Raw genomic sequence first — 19,710 nt, 5'->3', positions numbered from 1 at the left:
TGGTGTTATAACAAGCAGTTTAATATGTAGAATCTTTTGATGAAAGCATGGAGAGGACACTCAACATTCCCATCAGTGCAACTGTACCAAGGACTTGGAATACTGGTTTCCTGAGGAGTTTCTGTATCCAGAGGTTGTAGTTGCTCTTGGCAGCAATATTGCATCTACTCACTTAACAAAAAATGGTCCATTCTCAAGAAAAGTAAAAATACAATTTGGATCTTTAAATCCTACCTCACTTATTTCCCATCATGCTTAGATATGGATTATTGTCACAGCTCACTTAGCCTTGGTTGAGAATAAACTTGCCTAAGTTCTAGAAAGCAGTAGAGATTTAATCAATGAAACTTACTTTTGGCATCTACTTTGTGAGAAAATGTTTCAGTTTTTAGAAATTACCAGATCTTTCAAGTGTCAGCGGGTGATATAACCTAGCTATTGATATTTGTGATATGAGATTCTAGGGGACTCAGCCCCAGATGCTCAAGTGGAACAAAGAAACTAAAGAAAAAGAAAGAATACAATTTTCATACAAATAAATAAGTGAAGAAATACTCAAATGAGTTTGATTCCTTCCTCTGCCTTTTCTACAACCCATATCCTTTAAATGCGTGTCAGCTGCTAGTCCACGGCCTGCTGAGAGTATATTCCAGATGTGCATGTCCAAGATCCAGCTGTTACTGCTTGAGAGACAGAAGCTTGAAGCTGTCATCCAGGATGGACCTCCTGTTGCGCCGTAACTTTCTCTGACGATGCTGATACCACACCACACCACAGAGAACCAGAGCAATGAGCAGGAGAATGACACCCATGGCAATCAAGACAGAAGTCAGCATCTCGATATCCTTTATAGGGATCTGCATGCCCAGCATCTTCACATTGCCTTCTCCAATGTCTCTGGGAATCGCTAATGAAATGGAACAAGAAGAAAATGGGAATCATGGGCTGGAGAGTACTCTTGAAGGCATATTTTATAATCAGCTCTGGAAGAGGAGAAATAAGCTCATCCAAATAGGACAGAAGAATGGTTCTTATACCTCAAAAGATCATCCAATGATGATAGACTCAGTGGTTATAGGGAATCAAGGTAACAAAATGCCATAGTTGAGAAAATCCTTAAAAAGCACTGAAGCGCCAATGCCCCGTTGAAAGAACTAGGACTCAGAGTGTGAAGAGCCTTGACATATTTCTTAAAATATATAAAGGCTTATGATATAGCAAAAAAAAAAAAAAGATTGTTTTTTTTTTACATGGCTCCAGAGAGTAGAACTAGTAGGTAGAATCTTCTGCGGAGCAGTTTGACTCAATTATCTATCTTATCATTACTCACTTTGACAATTGGGCCATGATAAGAGGCTGCCACTGTTCTGTCTGGTCTCTCGCATCTTTGAGTCATTATAATACTGATGTCACATTGATATTTCTAGATGAAATATCTAATTTTCTTAGTTCTTGGCATATGAACATTTGATGACCCCCAGTTAGCCCATGGAGTAAAGCTCAGACTCAAATCAGGCATTCCAACTCTCACTATCAGGTTCTAACCTATTCTACTTTTAATTGCTACTCTTCAGCCATAACAATTCATTCCTTGTTCTGCAGAATAGGTGAGCCTTTTTTCAGGCTTTCAATATTTTCTCATGCTGCTCATTTGCCTGAATAGATTTTCTTCTTCCTTACCATTCTATCCACAGCTTAAATATTATAGGTCTCAGCAAATCTTTCTTCAATTCAGCTAGACAATTAATCATGTTCATGCCTCAGTTTTGGTTATATTTATGTAAAATATTAAAATGCGCATGCCACAACTTAGAAAAAAATAATGGTCCTCTATTCGGTTTGCCCAAAGCACCTGTACTATTTGTAATCCAACAGTTTACTTGCTTGGGCCAATTGACCCAAGCTACCCTCAATTCTGGCTTTCTGTCTCCTGTTTTATAAAATGAGGATAATAATCATGCTTAATTTTAATGTTTATTGTAAGGTTTGAGTTAATATTTATAAATATTCAACATAGTTCTTGGAAGATAGCAAATGCACAATAATTGATCAGTTGTTACTATTTTCCTCCACCTTTAAAAATAATATATAGTAGCCAGAACTACAATTATTGTTTCTGTGTCCCATTCTACTTTGAATCTCCTCGAAAATAGTGATTATGTCTTATTATTTTGATGTCTTTGGCAGTCAGCATGTGTTTGATGAAGGTATACTTGGATGAATCAATATTCTTAAAGAACTGAGAGAAGATGTAATAAAATGAGTTCAATCAGAACCTGGGAAACATCCTGGTCTTGAGTTCACATTCCAGCACTGACTTACTTCTCTTGTGACCTTGGAAAAATCACTTTCCATCTCTCAGTTTCTCATGTAGAAAATAATGGACTTTTGTAGACCACCAGTTCTGAAGGGGTTTTCCCACTGTTCAACATTTTAAAACAAGCAAGAACTTATGAAGATATATGTTTGTATGTACATACTGGTATGTATGTACAAATGTATATACAAATGTATGTACAAAACATGTATATGTGTGTGTGTGAGTCACTTAGTCATGTCTGTCTCTTTGTGACTCCGTGGACTGTAGCTCACCAGGCTCCTTTGTCCACGGAATTCTCTAGGCAAGTATACTGGAGTGGGCTGCCATTTCCTTCTCCAGGGGATCTTCCCAACTCAGGAATTGAACCCAGGTCTCCTGCATTGCAGGCGGATTCTTTACTGTCTGAGTAACCAGGGAAACCTGCAAATATGTATATACATACACATATATGTATGGCACTTTGCTCTCTCTGCTTCACCTTTCCACTCCCTAACCCTGGAGAACATACCCTAGTTTCCTGGTTGACTGTTTATAAGATACTTAGGCATATAATTGTTCAGTCAATAAGTTGTGTCCAACTTTTGTGACACATAAACTGTAGCCCTCCAAGTTCCACTGTTCATTGGGTTTTTCCAGGCAAGAATACTTGAGTGGGTTGCCATTTCCTTCTCCAGGGGATCTTCCTGGACCAAGGATTGAATTTGCATCTCCTGAACTAGCAGGCGAATTCTTTACCACTGAGTCCCCTGGGAAGCCCAGGCAGGTCATCAGGTCTTTTCCAAATAGAGCTGAAAAATTTCCAGACTGAACTGAAGATCTCTAACATCTGATCTAGACTTTCATAACTTTCAGAATCTTTCTCAGTTTGGATGCAAATGAGGAAGAAAGTAAAATAATTATTTGAACCTAGCCTGGATAGGACAAGAATCTCTGTTTTCTTGAAGTGCAGAAATGGCTAGTCCCCAAAAGTCAACTATTTAGTATTCCATAGATTGAATAGTATTTGTCAGTTTCACACTGTTCTTGTGGGGAATTCATATCTGTGCTATAGCTCCTTTATGCACAACTTAGTAAAACCTTGAATTTTCTTCCCCTTCACACATTAAGTGAGAGGATAAGATAGCAGCCTTCAACTGGAGATGAAGCCATTTTCCTCAACTAAAGTGGCTGGGCATGGGGGTCAGAGAGAATAAATCTGCCGAGAGAAGCTTAACTGGAAGCTTAACCTTAGATTTCTTGCTTCTGAAGTCTTAAATAAATCTCAGGATTCTCCCTGTTAGCATTGTGGTACAGCTTTCAGTCATGTGAAACCCATTTTCTAGAGGCACTGCACCTTTCCCTGAATGCACAACATATATAAGTACCCAATCTGTGTGTCATTCTCCCTACCTTTTCCAATCTCTTCAGGGATGGTGGTGGTAGTCCTTAAGTGTTCTGGAGGGGGAAAAAAAAAGAGGTTAGTTCTATTATCCTTCCTACCTGTTCACAGGTTTGTTGTAGGAGGTTAGCATTGATTGGAGGGAACTCTGTTATATAGTAAGCAAAATGGAGGTGACTGGAATTAACTAGCTTGTAGCCAAAGTCAGTATTGGTATGTGGATTTGATTTTTTAGCATTGATGCAAATATGAACAAGTGTATGGGTTTGGGAGTCCAAAAGGTAAATCACCACTCTATCAATATTTACATATTTATTGGCACTTGATCTTAATTATTGTTATTTTTGCCACACTTTTCCAGCTTTCCTTCAGGAAGCCCCTGCTCTTTGTCAAACCCATGCCTACATATCCAATCTCTCTGACTATTTCTTCCTCTTCTTGCTTTAAAGGGGCTGAACTCTTCTCTGAGGACAATATTTCCTTTGCATCCTCTCAATACTACTTTGAGATCACTAATTATTGCTCCCCTTTTTGCAAAGATCCATGTCTTTTGAGGCTCATTATTTGGCTAGAAAAAAACTGCAACCACTTCTTATCACTCTTACCTAGCAGTTCTCTTCATTCATGGAAGTCTTTGGTATGTGGCTCAGTCTTTATTGTCCTCAATTCCCACTGTAGGTATTGACTTATCAAATATTCAAGTCTTGCAGTTTTTGGACCTCTTAACTCCAACAAATTTTGAATATATTCTAACTCTGGTCACATTGGCCTAATTATGCAGAACTGCTTCATCTCAAATGTCTAACAATGCTCTTCTATTCTATGTTCTAATGCTACTTACTCCATTTAACCTGTTATTTTATCCTTTCATGAAGATCTGTAGCTCTTGGACAGTTCAATTTTTTTCCCAACTCACCAGCTTTATCTTGTTTTTCCTTCCATTCCTGGTCAGGCTAGACTCCATTGCTTATCACTTCAACTACTAACTTACCTGGACTGTTATAATCATTTGCTGAAACCCCAGTAACTAGCTTGTAGCTGGTGGAGAAACATCATACAATTGTAAATATAAGTATTCTCTTTTTTTAAGTATAAGTAAGTATTCTTTGGGTACAAATTTAAGTCCTCGATGCTGCTTGGCAGTAATTAACTTATCTTCCACCACTCAGAGTAACTTTTGCTCCCACATCCAAGAGTGGTTGTTTCAAACCTTTGCCCACGTTTCTCAAGCCCCTTACCCTACCCTCTGTCTTTCACTTCATTACAGATGAAACACAGCCCATCAGACAGAAATAATCTCCCTTTTTGTCAAGCTTTTCACTCAAACCTACACATTGATCCTTTCCTCTCTCCTTTTAGTAGAAAAATGACCTTACTCCACTTTAATATTTTATTGTAGCTTTGGCTTTCATCCCCTGCTTCTTCCACAGGAAGCTTTTTCCAACAATGAGTTTTTTATACCCTATCTGCCTTCAGCTCTTCTCTCTGGTTGGCCTGGTTAGCTCATATGTAACTGGAACAATATTACATTAGGCTATAGGGTGTCAAACAAACAAAAGGAAAATAGATAAAATTATGGACTGGTTCATTATTAAAAAGAGATATGAGCTATTCTTTATGGAAGTTTCTTCATGACATGTATTGATAAGGTGTCTTATCTAATAAATGGTCCATATTTTAGATGATCTGCCATTACATGTGGAGACAATCTATTGCTTTGGATCTATAGGATCTTGATGATACAACAATTCACCACTTGACTTTGGTTCTAAGGACTGACAGAACACACTAAAGAATTATATGTGCTTGTCTTTGAGGTAGGGAGTAGTACTACAGTAGTAGCTAGGAAACATGTTCTAGCAGTATGTTACTGGAGAACAAAGTTTTCCAAAGATATAGGAAATGATAATGTACAATCATTTGTCTCCTTTCCTGGGGTTAAATGGCAGAGTTGTATTTTCTACCATGATTTGCTAGTCCTATTTGAATGCCGAAAGACATTTTCCCACTTTCTATTCATGCTGATAGAATGCCAGTGGCAAGGAATCCCAGAATACCTACCTCAATGGTAAGTGAAGTGAAAGTGAAAGTCACTCAGTCATGTCTGACTCTTTGCGATCCCATGGACTATACACTCCATGGAATTCTCCAATCCAGAATACTGGAGTGGGTAGCCTTTCTCTTCTCCAGGGGATCTTTCCAACCTAGGAATCAAACCCAGACCTCCTGCATTACAGGTGGATTCTTTACCAGCTGAGCCACAAGGGAAGCCCAAGGATACTGGAGTGGGTAGCCTATCCCTTCTCCAGTGGATCTTCCCGACCCAGGAATTCAACCATGGTCTCCTGCATTGTAGACGGATTCTTTACTAACTGAGCTATAACGGAAGCCTCTCTCAATATTACCAGTTTTCAGAACAGTGTGACTTTAAAAAAAAAAAAAAAGAAAGGAAAAACCTCCCTGAATTTCTATGGGTCCTAAGAGTTTCTATTGGGCCTCTTGGGAGGGGAATAATGATGAGTATTGGATTCAGGTTAAGAGGTGCAAGAAGTGAGACTCAACCTTTTAACAGCCCAAAGACATAAAATTTAACACAACCTACTCTTCTATGTTCTTGGTGATGAATAAATATTGCTAAAGAAACTACCCTGGCTATTACTTCTCCGTATAACAAATAAAAGGAAAATTTTTACCACCCTTGGTAGCATCTGTCTGGGATTAGTTGTAATTGAAGCCTAATTATCTTTTTTCAGCCTTAGACAGTCTCCACAAAACAAACCAATTAAGGGGTAGTTGTTGGAATTATATTTCTTCCTTTAGGAAAAAAAAAACTCATTAACAACATTCCTTGAACTAGTTAGTACCTAATAAATTCTAAAGTAATAAATTTATATACAAATTAAATGTGTTGAAAGGAAGCAAGTCTATACTAAGCATCAATGCATAGAGCCCAGTCGGTTTCAGGCTGAGTCAATTCATGTGAGTTCAACAGATGCCGAAGAAATTAGGAGGCATGAGCAGAGGAGCAACGAGGTTGACAGAACACTTAGGGAGGTCGGTTCTGTTTTAAAACCTGGTACTTATTGGGATCAGAAGACAGATGCAAGAGACTTCTTGGGATTTTCTGGTTCTTATAGACTAGATACAGCACTAGAAGACGGCATAGTTAGGCTTTACCTCTTTGGGACAAGACTGTAAAGGTGGTCTCCATGCCGGCATGGACATGGTCAGTAACATGGCAGTGAAGCAGCCATGTGCCAGGGTTGCTGGCCACCATCTCCACAACCTCAAAAGTCCCTGGAAACAAATCCACTACATCTGCCCGGTAGCTCTCTCCACTCTGCAAAAGAGATTGGTTGTGGGAGAGAAAAAGCAAAGGGTATAACAATCATCTCAGAGTTTATAGAAAGTATAAGGCTTCAGTATCCACATCAGGTACATAGAACTCCAAGAGAGAAGCTAAAAGATTCTACCTTATCTATCTTCTCTATGAACTCACCCATACAAACTGATTCAACAGAGGAGACTCTCTCTTCCTACTTTTCTCAAAGTGACCCAAAGTAAAATCCATTCCAGCTCTCATTAGGGGGCTAAAAACTTGTATATCCATACATTTTAGCAGTCCTTGACCCCTAGGAAAGATCCGCGTATTTCCTTTAGAAATAAAACTCAGTTTGCTTTATCTTCCATGCCACCACCTTTATCAGCATTTCTAAATCTTTTATGTTATTCAGTCACTAAGTAGCGTCCAACTCTTTGAGACCCCATGGACTTCAGCATGCCAGGCTTTCCTGTCCTTCACTATCTTCCAGGGTTTGCTCAAACTCATGCTTGTTGAGTCAGCAATGCCATCCAACCATCTCATCCTCTGTCGCCCCCTTCTTCTCCTGTCCTCAATCTTTTCCAGCAACAGGATCTTTTCCAATGAGTCAGCTCTTCACATCAGGTGGCCCAAGTATTGGAGCTTCAGCTTCAGCTTCAGCATTAGTCCTTCCAATGAATATTCAGGGTTGATTTCCTTAAGGATTGACTGGTTTGATTTCCTTACTGTCCAAGGGACTCTCAAGAGTTTTCTCCAGCACCACAGTTTGAAAGCATCATTTTTCCAGTGTTCAGCCTTCTTTATGGTCCAACCCTCACATCCATACATGACTACTTGGAAAACCATAGTTTTGACTATATGGGCCTTTGTCAGCAAGTCCACTCATTAATGATTACAACTCTAACCCCCTTTCCTAAGACAAAATCTTCAAAACCCACATGTTGTCCAATGTAGTTCCTGAATTGAAGTTCAGGAATAGATTACGGATTTTCAGAGATCATGACACACTTCTCTTAAATTTCTTGTTCTTAGGATGACTGCTCACTGGGCCTCAAGTCCCTGACTGAGATCTGATAACATTTATTCCTTTGGTCTTCTTATCCCATAAATGAGCCACTCATTTCTTCTATATCAAAGGGGAAAGATAAGGCTTGGAGGACAATGACTGACTTTGGGATACAACCCAAACTAGATTTCTCTGCTCAGTACTCCACATGCAATACCTTTCATCTTTTAACTGATTATTTTCTTGTTTCTTGCTTTCCTCTTCTTTCTTAATGGATATCAGATCACTCCTAGAATCACCCCTGAGGGAATCAGCCCTCTTTCCAGCTCACCCGGTAGAGAAAGCTTTCTGCATGGAAATGGACAGTGTGTAGGTCAATATCTTGTCCCATCGCCATCATGTACCAGGCCACTCGTTCTCCTTGGTACATTGTAAGGCCCATGAGGTTGGCATAGAGTTTTCCATTAATGGCTGTAAGAGAAGGAAAAGTATTTTGTATTTCTCATTTCAACTTACCACTACCACTACCGTAAAGATAATCCCTATCATCTCTGATGACAGGAGTATCCTCCTAGCTTCTCTCTTTTCTATTCCATTTGTCCCTCTCTAATCTATCTCCCACATTGGTGCTATAAGAGTGGTCTCTCCAATAACTAGTATGACCATGTCATTCTACTGCTTAAAATGCCTTAAAAGCCCCACCCCCGCACTCAAAAGATCAAGTCCATGACTCCTTAGACCAACAAGGTCCTTCAAACTATTGTCCCAAGCTTTCCCAGATATGTCTAACACTATCTAACATATTTCAATTAGGGTAATTTCTTAACCATCCCCTATTTTGGCCCCTTATTCATGTTTTTTTGTGTTCTTGCTCGTGTTTCTGATCTTCCCTCTCAAAAATTCTCCCTTTTACTCATCTTTTCAAAGCTCAGTCACACTTTCACTTCTTCTAACAATAGTTCCTTGATCTTTTTCCTCTTAGTACCCCTCATTCTCTGCATCCCCTTCCACATCTAAACTCCTCCAGTACTATCTGTATCACTCTTTGGAACTCACTAGAAACTGCCTCCTACATTCATCTATCTTTTAATTTGTGGAATTTCTTATCCCCAAATAGGTTGAAGGTTTTTAATAAGCAGGAAATAAATGTATATACTATAATACTGTACTTGTATTCTTCAGAACACCAAGCAGACACCTGATAGACAAAACATGTTAAAAAATACTTGTCACATTCTTGGTATTAATAATGATATTAATGCATGGGACTCCCCATATGCTTCTTCCCAGGACACATCTCATGCTCTAAAGATAATAAACAACTCAGCACTGTGTTAATTCACACTTTCAAGAGTGTGCCCAGGATAAAATTCTCCACCTTTAATATTCTATAGAGGGAAAATAATTTATACTCTTTATCCAAGAAAGGAAATAATGGAAGGAACATTTATAGCCAGTTTATTCACTCTAGTCAAATTTTGTATTTGAGAAAGGAACTAAATATACTCAACTCAGCCCTATTCTGAATCTTCTCTCTCTTAGATCAGACCACAGGAAGTGGTGCAAACGGATTTGTTATTCCATCATGGAGAAGACTTTGCCCCTGTAAAGAAGGAGGGCTATTTTTGTCCCTCTACATCAATAACAGAACAGAAAATCTATCCATTGTTGGAGCAGTATTAGCAACCCCATTTTGCTGCAAAACTAAATTCAGTTTGCCAACTAGCTTTCTCAGTAAGTTCACATTTAATATTAAGCAACTCTGTCTCTTTCTCAATTAGTTCAGAAATCTAGAAGGGAAGGAAGGATCTTATTTATTTGCTCTCAGACTCAACATTACTTTTTAATCTATAATGCCCACATTCAGAGAGTGCTCAATAAATACTTGATAGATAGGTAGACTGATACCTGAAGAGTTGGATGAATAAACACTTAAACACCAGAAGGAAATGAGCATTAGCCAAACCCTTGCACTATCAAGATCTGTATCCTCATTCCATTTGGTTTTGGGCAATTTATTTCTCATATTTGAAAGGAGCTAAAAAGTCACTCTGTAAAGTATGTGAATCATCAGATCCAAAGTGAATCACTCATATTTCCATCCAGGGGAAATAGTTATAATTTGTCTGACAATGAGATACTACTTTTGAGTTCCAGTAGAGTCACTATCAAAGCTTCAATTTACCCTCAAATCAAAGAAATATTGCACTACTATATTCCCCTGCACTGAAATTCTTCCTCTTAGTTGAGATTTTCTCTATTTTTAAAAGATACACAAATCTGTAGGACAAAGTTAAGTTTGGGTGCACAATTTCCCTCCAAAATCCATTTGAGCATCAAAAAGTTCTTATTTTTAATATAACCCAGTATGCTGCTTTTTGAGGCTCTCACTCCAATCCTTCCATCTGTAAATATAACCATTGTTTCAAAAATAGATTAAAAGACAAGCTGTCCTTCATTTATCTATATTAGAATCCATTGATAAAACATATCTCAGATCCAGAGTGGCAAGTAAATAAGATAATATTGAGAAACTAAATTCAGAATTTTTAAGTAGAGAGGCCCTAATCAGCCAGTGCACCAGGTACATTGAGGGTCATAAATGTCTGTCTTGCACTCTCTAATAGGTTAAAATGTGCTCGTGTTACCACAGCAACTTTATAGAGTCAGCTTCCTGCTTTCTGAGCACCTGATCTAACATGAACCACATTATAGATAATACTGTAGTACTAGACATTTCTTCTAATGTGTCCTCATTCCACCTTCCTGACCTTTCAGAGATTACATTCCCTTCGGTTGTGCTGGGCCTATCAAAAATGTCTCCATGAAACCAGTAAGGATTTCTTTGGAAATGGGATAGGTTCCTTTCTACAGACCATGCATTTTATTGCTCTCCAAGAAAGCCTCATCCTGCAGGTTAACACGGCCTGGATCCTGGGACCCATAAGTTTCCACATTTTCCTCCAGATACCAAGACTTGTTCTCATCAAAAATCAAGAATAACAAGGCAAATTCTCGGTTCATGTCACGTCTTCCTCCGTAGGGCTCCAGGATGCCTTTTCGGCAGATGGCCAAGGGTCCCACCAGGCCACTGTACATGTCCTAAGGATGGGGAAGGAATGAATAAGATGGAGTTGTTGCTGGGCAATAGGTGCTCTACAGGGAGATAGGTTGACATCCAAGCCCACTGTGTCCTTAGCACTTTATCATAATGCCTTGTATTTATAAGAGGCTCAACTATATTATCTGAATTCATCCTCACAACTGTCTTGGGGCACAGGTAAGATATGCTGTCTCACCTATAATTTATCTCTGCTGGAATATTCATTGATCTCCAAACCCACCAATCACTTTCATAACCCAGTGCCTTTTCTAAGGTTGTTTCTTCTTTGTAATGCCCACTCCTCCACCATATCCCTTATCTTATGTTATACTACTATTCCACTTTTAAGGCTCAAAGTACATTTACTTATCATCACATTGCCTTCTCTAGTTTCCCTTTGATTCTCTCCTCTAAGCAGAATTAATCGCTCTCTCAATGACTCCCATAGCAGTTTCTATTAAATAGTTTTAAGTAATTGCTAACACTATGCTATGTTTAAAATTTATTATATATATATATATATATATATATATATATATATATATATATATGGCTTCCTGTGTAGTTGAGTCAGTAAAGCATCAGCTTGCCATGCAGGAGAGACCTAGCTTCATTATATATTTTACTTATATTTTATATATTCAATGCTAATATTATGTTTATATTCATCTGTTTCCCACAGCTATTATAGATCTCACTCTTTGAAGATGGGAACTGAATCTTATATTTTTATCATCAAAAGAGCCAGGTAAAATGCCTAAAATGTAGCAGGCTCTCAATAAATTGATTGCTGACATCTGGCTGTGGATGGCTGGCTACACAGATTAGCCTTTTCCAGATGAGAAATCAGAGGCAGAATGACTTGCCTAAAGTCAATGCAAAGATAAGACAGAACCAAATTTGGGCTTGAAACCTAATCTCTTGACAACCAATTCTGAGTTCCTAAAATGATAACATACTGCCTTATACTATCCAAGAAGAAGAAACAAAGAAGAAAATCCTCAGAAAAAACATGGGTGCTACCTAATCATTTTCTCTCTCCTTCTACCTATTAAAATAAGCTCGGGATTTGAGGAATTTCCCCCAGTTCCTGGACTTCAGTGCTGGGCTCTTTACTGCATCTGTTTAATAGATTCTTTTTGCTAGGCAGTCTGCCCATTTCTGAGACATCTCCAAGAAGCCAATATTGTCTTTACCTTGATGGGATCCACTGCAGAATAGTAGATCCAAGAAACACAAGCAGAATCATTGAGACCAGGGCCAGATCTCTCTGGAATGTTCCATTGGTAAGTGAGAACCTCACCTAGAAAGGATAACAGAAATCTCCAGTTGGACCAGGTCAGAAATGTCTCCCAGTTCCCAGGTATCCCTAAAAGGCTGTGGCAGGTGAGTCCCAGGACCTTTAAGATATTTCTTCATCATTTCCATACCAGTATTCATTTTATTTTTGCAACTTTATTCTTCTCCCTCCTGGGACACCCTCAGCTTCTCTTTTACTGTCCTTGTCTTTAAAGATCCAGGTCCAATCTTCTAGTAGGGCAGCTCTGCTACTCTTCTCCCTGTTTATCATGTCCTTCTTTCTTTAACTCTATTCTGATCTCCTTTTCCTGCTGATGCTTCCTAAATGCAGCTGTTCAAAGTTCTGTCTCTAGTTCTCTGCTCCTATTTTTCCATATGCTCCCCATGGAAGCTTTCAGCCATCTTTCTGATATCAGTTTTAATCTGTGTATACTGATGACTCAAATAGCCAGATCTTCCTTGTCATTAAGTTTAATCCAAAACTTTCAATCATATACTGGAATTTCTAATTTATGTATTTAATGGAATTAACAGAAATGAACTACTATGTATAAAATAGTAAGCTACAAGGATATACTGTATAGCACAAGGAATTGTAATTATCTAATAACATTATATAATGGAGAATAATATGCAAAAACGCTGAATCACAATGCTGCATATATGAAGTTAACATAATATTGTAAATCAAAGATACTGGACGTCTTTTGAAAGTTGACCTGACAACACATAAAAAACTAAAATTGTTATGAATTCACCATCCTCCTTTGGAAAAAAATGCTATTACTCAATCTGTGCTCCCAGTATCTAGTGATGACATAAAAATCCTCCTAATTACCCAGATTTAAAATTTTAGTTTACTTTGTCTCCCCACTCTCATGAATTTAAAATCCAACAAAATGGCAAGTCTTACTGATTAAACCTCTACATTATATTTTATAACCATATTCTCTTCCTTCTAATTCCTGATATTTTTGCTCCAGCTTAGATGCTTATTTTAAAGACTGGACTAATACAAAACTTCCTAATTTGTTTCTCTGTCTCAAACTCTAGCTCTCTTCAATCCATCTTCCAACTGATATCATATTAATTTTATAACATCTTTATTGAGGTATTTTCAAACCAAAAATTTCACACGTGTAGAGTACAAATCAATGGTTTTTAGTATATGCACAGAATTTTGTAATCATCACTACAATCAGTTTTAGGAAAATGATTACCATTAAAAAAGTCCCTGCACTCCTTAGCCTCATTCTCTAATCCTTCTCACACCCAAGCCCTGGACAACCACTAATCTACTTTATGTCTCAATTGGTTTTATTATTCTGAATATTTTATACAAATCAGATCATTCACAAGTCATGTCAGGAAGATTGCAGACTAAGGAGATCCCAATACTCACTTCTCCCTACATAACCACCAAAACAAGGAATAAGCAAGTATATACCCACTTAATAGCTCTGAGAGAGTTCCACAATACAAAGAATGTGTAACAACCCAGTGGGGCAAAAAAATTGAAGATAGCAAATAAGTAAATCTAAGAAGTATCTTACCCACATCACTCTAGTCTGGCACAGCTAGGAATCGAGAGGTAATCCCCATGGTTGAAAAAGATAGCAGGAAAATGTCAGCAGCTCTCACTACCAGACTGTCTTTCTTTATATTCACCTTTCAACTGAACTTGGAGTCCACACCTCTCTGCCACCTCTACAAGAAGGAACCACCAACATTCTGCCACAACTCAAGAAGAAGCCGTAGCTTCTCTGCACTCCATGAAGGAGCAGCCATCACCTCAACCTCAAGAAAAGCCTTCCCTTCCTTCTTCCCAAGAGGGAGCCACTGCCTTGCCCCACCCCCCAACTCAAGGAGACACGGCCAATTGGTCCTTACTCCAAGAAGCTTTAATTGTCCCACCTCCAGCTCCACAAGGAGTAACTACTGATATGTCACACCAGAGAAGAAATTGTTACTGCTCCACTCTCCTAGAAGAAGCCATCACCACTGCATTCTCCTGAAAAGAAGCTACTGCTACTCCTTGCCCTCCCATATCCTTAAAGACCTGCTGCCCTCTTTCCCCCTCCATTTGACAAGGAGCCATCAATGCTGCCTTTGCCCGAAGAAGTCACTGCTGCTCTGTATTACGCCAGAAGAAGCCACAGCTGTTCCTTATGACCCCAAGAAAGAGTTGCTTCAATTCCCCAACCAAAGAGACACTGACACTTAGCTCCCCCCAAAAGGATCCATCAACATCTAACCCCTCAAAAACGAGCTGCTGAAGCACCCTTTCCCAGCAGACAATTCACCTCTGTGTTCTCCCAGGGAAGGAGTCATTGGTGCACTAACAATCCTACACAAGGAGCTGCTTCCACGCAGCCTTCCAAAAAGATCCAACTCTACTCTGGCTTCCCTACTCAGAAGGAGCCACTGCTGCTCCACTCCCACCAGATGCGACTTGCACCCTCTCCCCCAACAGGAGATGATCCTCTGCTGAGACACTACCACCACTGCAGCAGTGAGTGGCCCACAGAATTCTGGAGCCAAAGCTATTTCTGTGAATCACAGACACAGCTACATGTGCACCCAAATGTTGAACATAGTGTCAAGAGGAATGCTCTCAGTCATAATTCTGCCCCATGGTGGAAAAAGTGAATAGAAAGATCCAAGTAGTGAGAGTGGTAATAACCATGGAAGGGAGGGCAGATGTCCCCAAGCAGCAGGAGGAAATAAAACTGCAAGTGACAGACTATTTTTTCTTTTCTTTTAAAATTCTGTGTTGTCATGATGACACCTGGTTCCACCTGAACTTAACTTTACCTCAAACCTTGAGCTAACCAATGCTTTTTTCTCATGGAAAAGTCTTCCTTAGGCTATGTTAATGAACTAAGTATTTGCTTAGAAATCTGCCTTTCTTCAAGATTCCTGTCAATTGTTTTTTAGCCCAGAATGACTCACCTTGTGTCAATGTTATCTCAAAGTGCATGTTGTGGTTGAGGGGTCTGGTGCAACTCTCTCAGTTTTGAGGTGCTTCCTTTCTCTAATTAGAATAGTTAATAGGTATATAACTCCTTGGTAAAAACTAGCAAGAGGGCGCTCTTTTTGTCCCTTTCTGATGTCTATGTCAGAAGCTTTCTCTATCTCTTTTATACTTTAATAAAACTTTATTACACAAAGAGCACTGAGCAATCAAGCCTTATCACCGGCCCCAGATTGAATTCCTCTCCTCCGGAAGCCAAGAATTCTGGCATTGTTCAGAGCTCTCATCAGCAACCTTTCAGTAGCCTTTACCACCAAGGACCCAATAGATCTTGTCACTACTGTGGACATCTGGAGACTTAGTTTCTGAAGGTCACTGCAGTATTCAGCTGATGGAACTGTATGTAGGCTATACCAGTGTGCCCTCCCCAGAGTCAGAGCCAGTGCTGAACAATCACAGAGCCAAAGCTATCATATTCTACCCAGCTAGCACCCTTGCATCCAACTGTAGGAGAAGATCTTTCCCCATGGCAGCTAGCTCATAAAGTTTGGAAGAGGTGGTCAATCTTTCAAAAGTGGAGATACCATTGCAAAGATAGAAAAACATGAATAATTAAGGAAATATGACACCACCAAATACCAACAAAGGAACAGGTTTCCAGTAATCAGCTCCAACACAATGGAGATCTAAAATTGCCTGACCAAAAAAATTTATTGTTTTTTAAAGTTCAGTGAGCTACAAGAGAACACAGAGACACAATTTAACAATAGCAGGAAAGCAACCCATAAACAAAATGATAAGTTCAACAAAAATAAAGAATCAAACAAAAACTCTGGAGATAAAAAAAAATATATGTAATGATCAGATCAGTTCAGTTCAGTCACTCAGTCATGTCTGACTCTTTGTGACCCCATACACTGCAGCATGCCAGGATTACCTATCCATCATCAAATCCCAGAATCTACTCAAATTCATGTCCATCGTGTCGGTGATGCCATCCAAACATCTCATCCACTGAAATCCCAATCTCCTCCAGCCTTCAATCTTTCCCAGCATCAGGGTTTTTTCCAATGAGTCAGTTATTTGCATCAGTCGGCCAAAGTATTGAAGATTCAGCTTCAGCATCAGTCCTTCCAATGAATATGCAGGACTAATTTCCTTTATGATTAACTAGCTTGAAATCCATGCTGAGTTCAAAGAGACTCAAAAGTCTTCTCCAAGACCACAGTTCAAAAGCATCAATTCTTCAGTGCTCAGCTTTCTTTGTAGTCCATATCTCACATCCATACATGACTACTGGATAAACCATAGCTTTGACTAGACGGACCTCTGTTGGTAAAATAATGTCACTGCATTTTAATGTGCTGTCTAGGTTGGTTAAAACTTTTCTTCAAAAAGCAAGCATCTTTTAATTTCATGACTGCAGTCACCATCTGCTGTGATTTTGAAGCCCCAGAAAATAAAGTCTCTCACTGTTTCCATTGTTTCCCCATCTATTTGCATGAAGTGATGGACCGGGTGCCATGATCTTTGTTTTCTGAAATTTTTTTTTAATTTAAATTTATTTATTTTAATTAGAGGCTAATTACTTTACAAAATTGTATGGGTGAATACTGAGTTTTAAGCCAAATGTTTCACTCTCCTCTTTCACTTTCATCAAGATGTTCTTTAGTTCTTCGCTTTCTGCCATAAGGGTCATGTCATGTGCATATCTGAGGTTATTGACATTTCTCCCGGCAATCTTAATTCAAGCTTCTGCTTCATCCAGACTTGGATTTTGCATGAGGTACCCTGCATATATGTTAAATAAACGAGGTGACAATATACAGCCTTTACGTACCCTTTTCCTGATTTGGAACCAGTCTGTTGTTCCATGTCCAGTTCTAACTGTTGTTTCTTGACCTGCATGTATAGATGTGAGAGTTGTACTGTAAGGAAAACTGAGCACTGGAGAATTGATGCTTTTGAACTGCGGTCTTGGAGAAGACTCTTGAGAATCTCTTGGACTGCAAGGAGATCCAATCAGTCCATCTTGAAGGAAATCAGTCCTGAATATTCATTGGAAGGACTGCTGAAGCTGAATAACAATATTTTGGCCACCTGATGCAAAGAGCTGACTCATCTGAAAAGACCCTGATGCTAGGAAAGGAAGGCAGGAGGAGAAGGGGATGACAGAGGATAAGATGGTTGGATGGCATCATCAACTCAATGGACATGAGTGTGAATAAACTCCAGGAATTGGTGATGGAAAAGGAGGCTTGTGCTGCAGTCCATGGGGTCACAAAGAGCCAGACATGACTGAGCAACTGAACTGAACTGAACTGAACTGAGTACAATTGTGCAATATTTTGAGCTTTCTTTGGCATTGCCTTTCTTTGGGATTGGAATGAAAACTGACCTTTTCCAGTCCTGTGGCCACTGCTGAGTTTTCCAGATTTGCTGGCATATTGAATGTGGCACTTTAACAGCATCACCTATTAGGATTTGAAATAGCTCAACTCGAATTGGTTCACCTCCACTAGCTTTATTTGTAGTGATGATTCCTAAGGCCCACTTTACTTCTCATTCCAGGATGTCTGGCTCTAGGTGAGTGATCACACCATTGTAGTTATCTGGGTCACGAAGATCTTTTTTGTATAGTTCTTCTGTGTATTATTGCCACCTCTTCTTAATGTCTTCTGCTTCTGTTAGATCCATATCATTTCTGTCCTTTATTGTACTCATCTTTACATGAAATATTCCCTTAGTATCTCTAATTTTCTTGAAGAGATCTTTAGTCTTTCTTAGTCTATTATCCTCTATTTCTTTGCATTGGTCACCGAGGAAGGCTTTCTTATCTCTCCGTGTTATTCTTTGGAACTCTGCATTCAAATGAGTATATCATTCCTTTTTCCCTTTGCCTTTAGCCTCTCTTCTTTTCTCAACTATTTGTAAGGCCTTGTCAGACAACCGTTTGCCTTTTTCATTTCTTTTTCTTGGGGATGGCCTTGATCAATTTCTCCTGTACAATGTCACAAACTTCCGCCCATAGTTTTTCAGGCACTCTGTCTGTCAGATCTAAATTCCTGAACCTATTTGTCACTTCCACTATAAAATCGTAAGGGATTTATTTAGGTCATACCTGAATGGTCTAGGGATTTTCCCTACTTTCTTTAATTTAAGTCTGAATTTGGCAATAAGATCATGCTTTTGAACTTCTGTTTTGCTGAGCCACAGTCAGCTCCTGGTCTTGTTTTTGCTGACTGTGTAGAACTCCATCTTTGTCTTCAAAGAATATAATCAATCTGATTTTGTTATTGACCATCTGGTTATGTCCATATGTAGAGTTTTCTCTTGTGTTGTTGGAAGAGGGTGTTTGCTATGATGAGTGCATTTTCTTGGCAAAACTCTGTTAGCCTTTGACTTACTTCATTTTGTACTCCAAGGGCAAATTTACCTATTACTCCAGGTAGCTCTTGACTTCCTACTTTTGCATTCCAGTCACCTATAATGAAGAGGACATCTTTTTTGGATGTTAGTTCTAGAAGGTTTTGTAGGTCTTCATAGATCCATTTGATTTCAGCTTCTTCAGCATACTGGTCCAGGCATAGATTTTAATTACTCTGATATTGAATGGCTTGCCTTGTAAACAGAGATCATTCTGTCGTTTTTTGAGATTGCATCCAAGTAGTGCATTTCAGACTCTTTTATTGGCTATGATGGCTATTCCATTTCTTCTAAGGGATTCTTGCCCACAGTAGTAGATATAATGGTCATCTGAGTTAATTTCACCCATTCCAGTCCATTTTAGTTCATTGATTCCTAAAATGGCAATATTCACTCTTGCCATTTCCTGTTTGACCACTTCCAATTTGCCTTGATTCATGGACCTAACATTTCAGGTTCCTATGCAATATTGCTCTTTACAGCATCAGACTTTACTTCCATCACCCATCTCATCCACAAGTCAGTGTTGTTTCTGCTTTTGCTCCGTCTCTCCATTCTTTCTGAAGTTATTTCTCCACTCTTCTCCAGTAGCATATTGGGCACCTATCGACCTGGGGAGTTCATCTTTCAGGGTCATATCTTCTTGCCTTTCCATACTGTTCATCGGATTCTCAAGGCAAGAAGACTGAAGTGGCTTGTCATTGCCTTCTCCAGTGGACCACGTTTTGTCAGAACTCTCCACCATGATCCGTCCTTCTTGGGTGGCCCTACATAACATGACTTATCGTTTTATTGTGTTGGACAAGGCCATGATACATGTGATCAGTTTGGTTATTTTTCTGTGACGGTGGTTTTCATTCTATCTGACCTCTGATGGATAAG

At 39.1% G+C, this 19,710-nt stretch overlaps 1 protein-coding gene across 2 annotated transcripts in view; it reads right to left on the bottom strand.

Moving 5' to 3' along the window:
• HEPH (hephaestin) overlaps positions 1 to 19,710 on the bottom strand; it is a 135,661-nt gene continuing 115,951 nt past the window's right edge. For both annotated transcript variants that reach the window (XM_070289966.1, XM_070289967.1), the window contains 6 exons: positions 12,326 to 12,432; positions 10,903 to 11,128; positions 8,358 to 8,497; positions 6,876 to 7,038; positions 3,710 to 3,754; positions 1 to 907 (listed from right to left, as the gene is read on the bottom strand). In XM_070289966.1, the coding sequence (XP_070146067.1) occupies positions 678 to 907; positions 3,710 to 3,754; positions 6,876 to 7,038; positions 8,358 to 8,497; positions 10,903 to 11,128; positions 12,326 to 12,432 (911 nt within the window). In that variant the 3' untranslated portion in view covers positions 1 to 677. The remainder of the gene's footprint in view (positions 908 to 3,709; positions 3,755 to 6,875; positions 7,039 to 8,357; positions 8,498 to 10,902; positions 11,129 to 12,325; positions 12,433 to 19,710) is intronic.

Source organism: Ovis canadensis, chromosome X (genome assembly GCF_042477335.2).
Source record: "Ovis canadensis isolate MfBH-ARS-UI-01 breed Bighorn chromosome X, ARS-UI_OviCan_v2, whole genome shotgun sequence".
In the NCBI taxonomy this organism is placed as follows: domain Eukaryota; kingdom Metazoa; phylum Chordata; class Mammalia; order Artiodactyla; family Bovidae; genus Ovis; species Ovis canadensis.
This window is presented reverse-complemented; position numbering and strand designations above follow the sequence as displayed.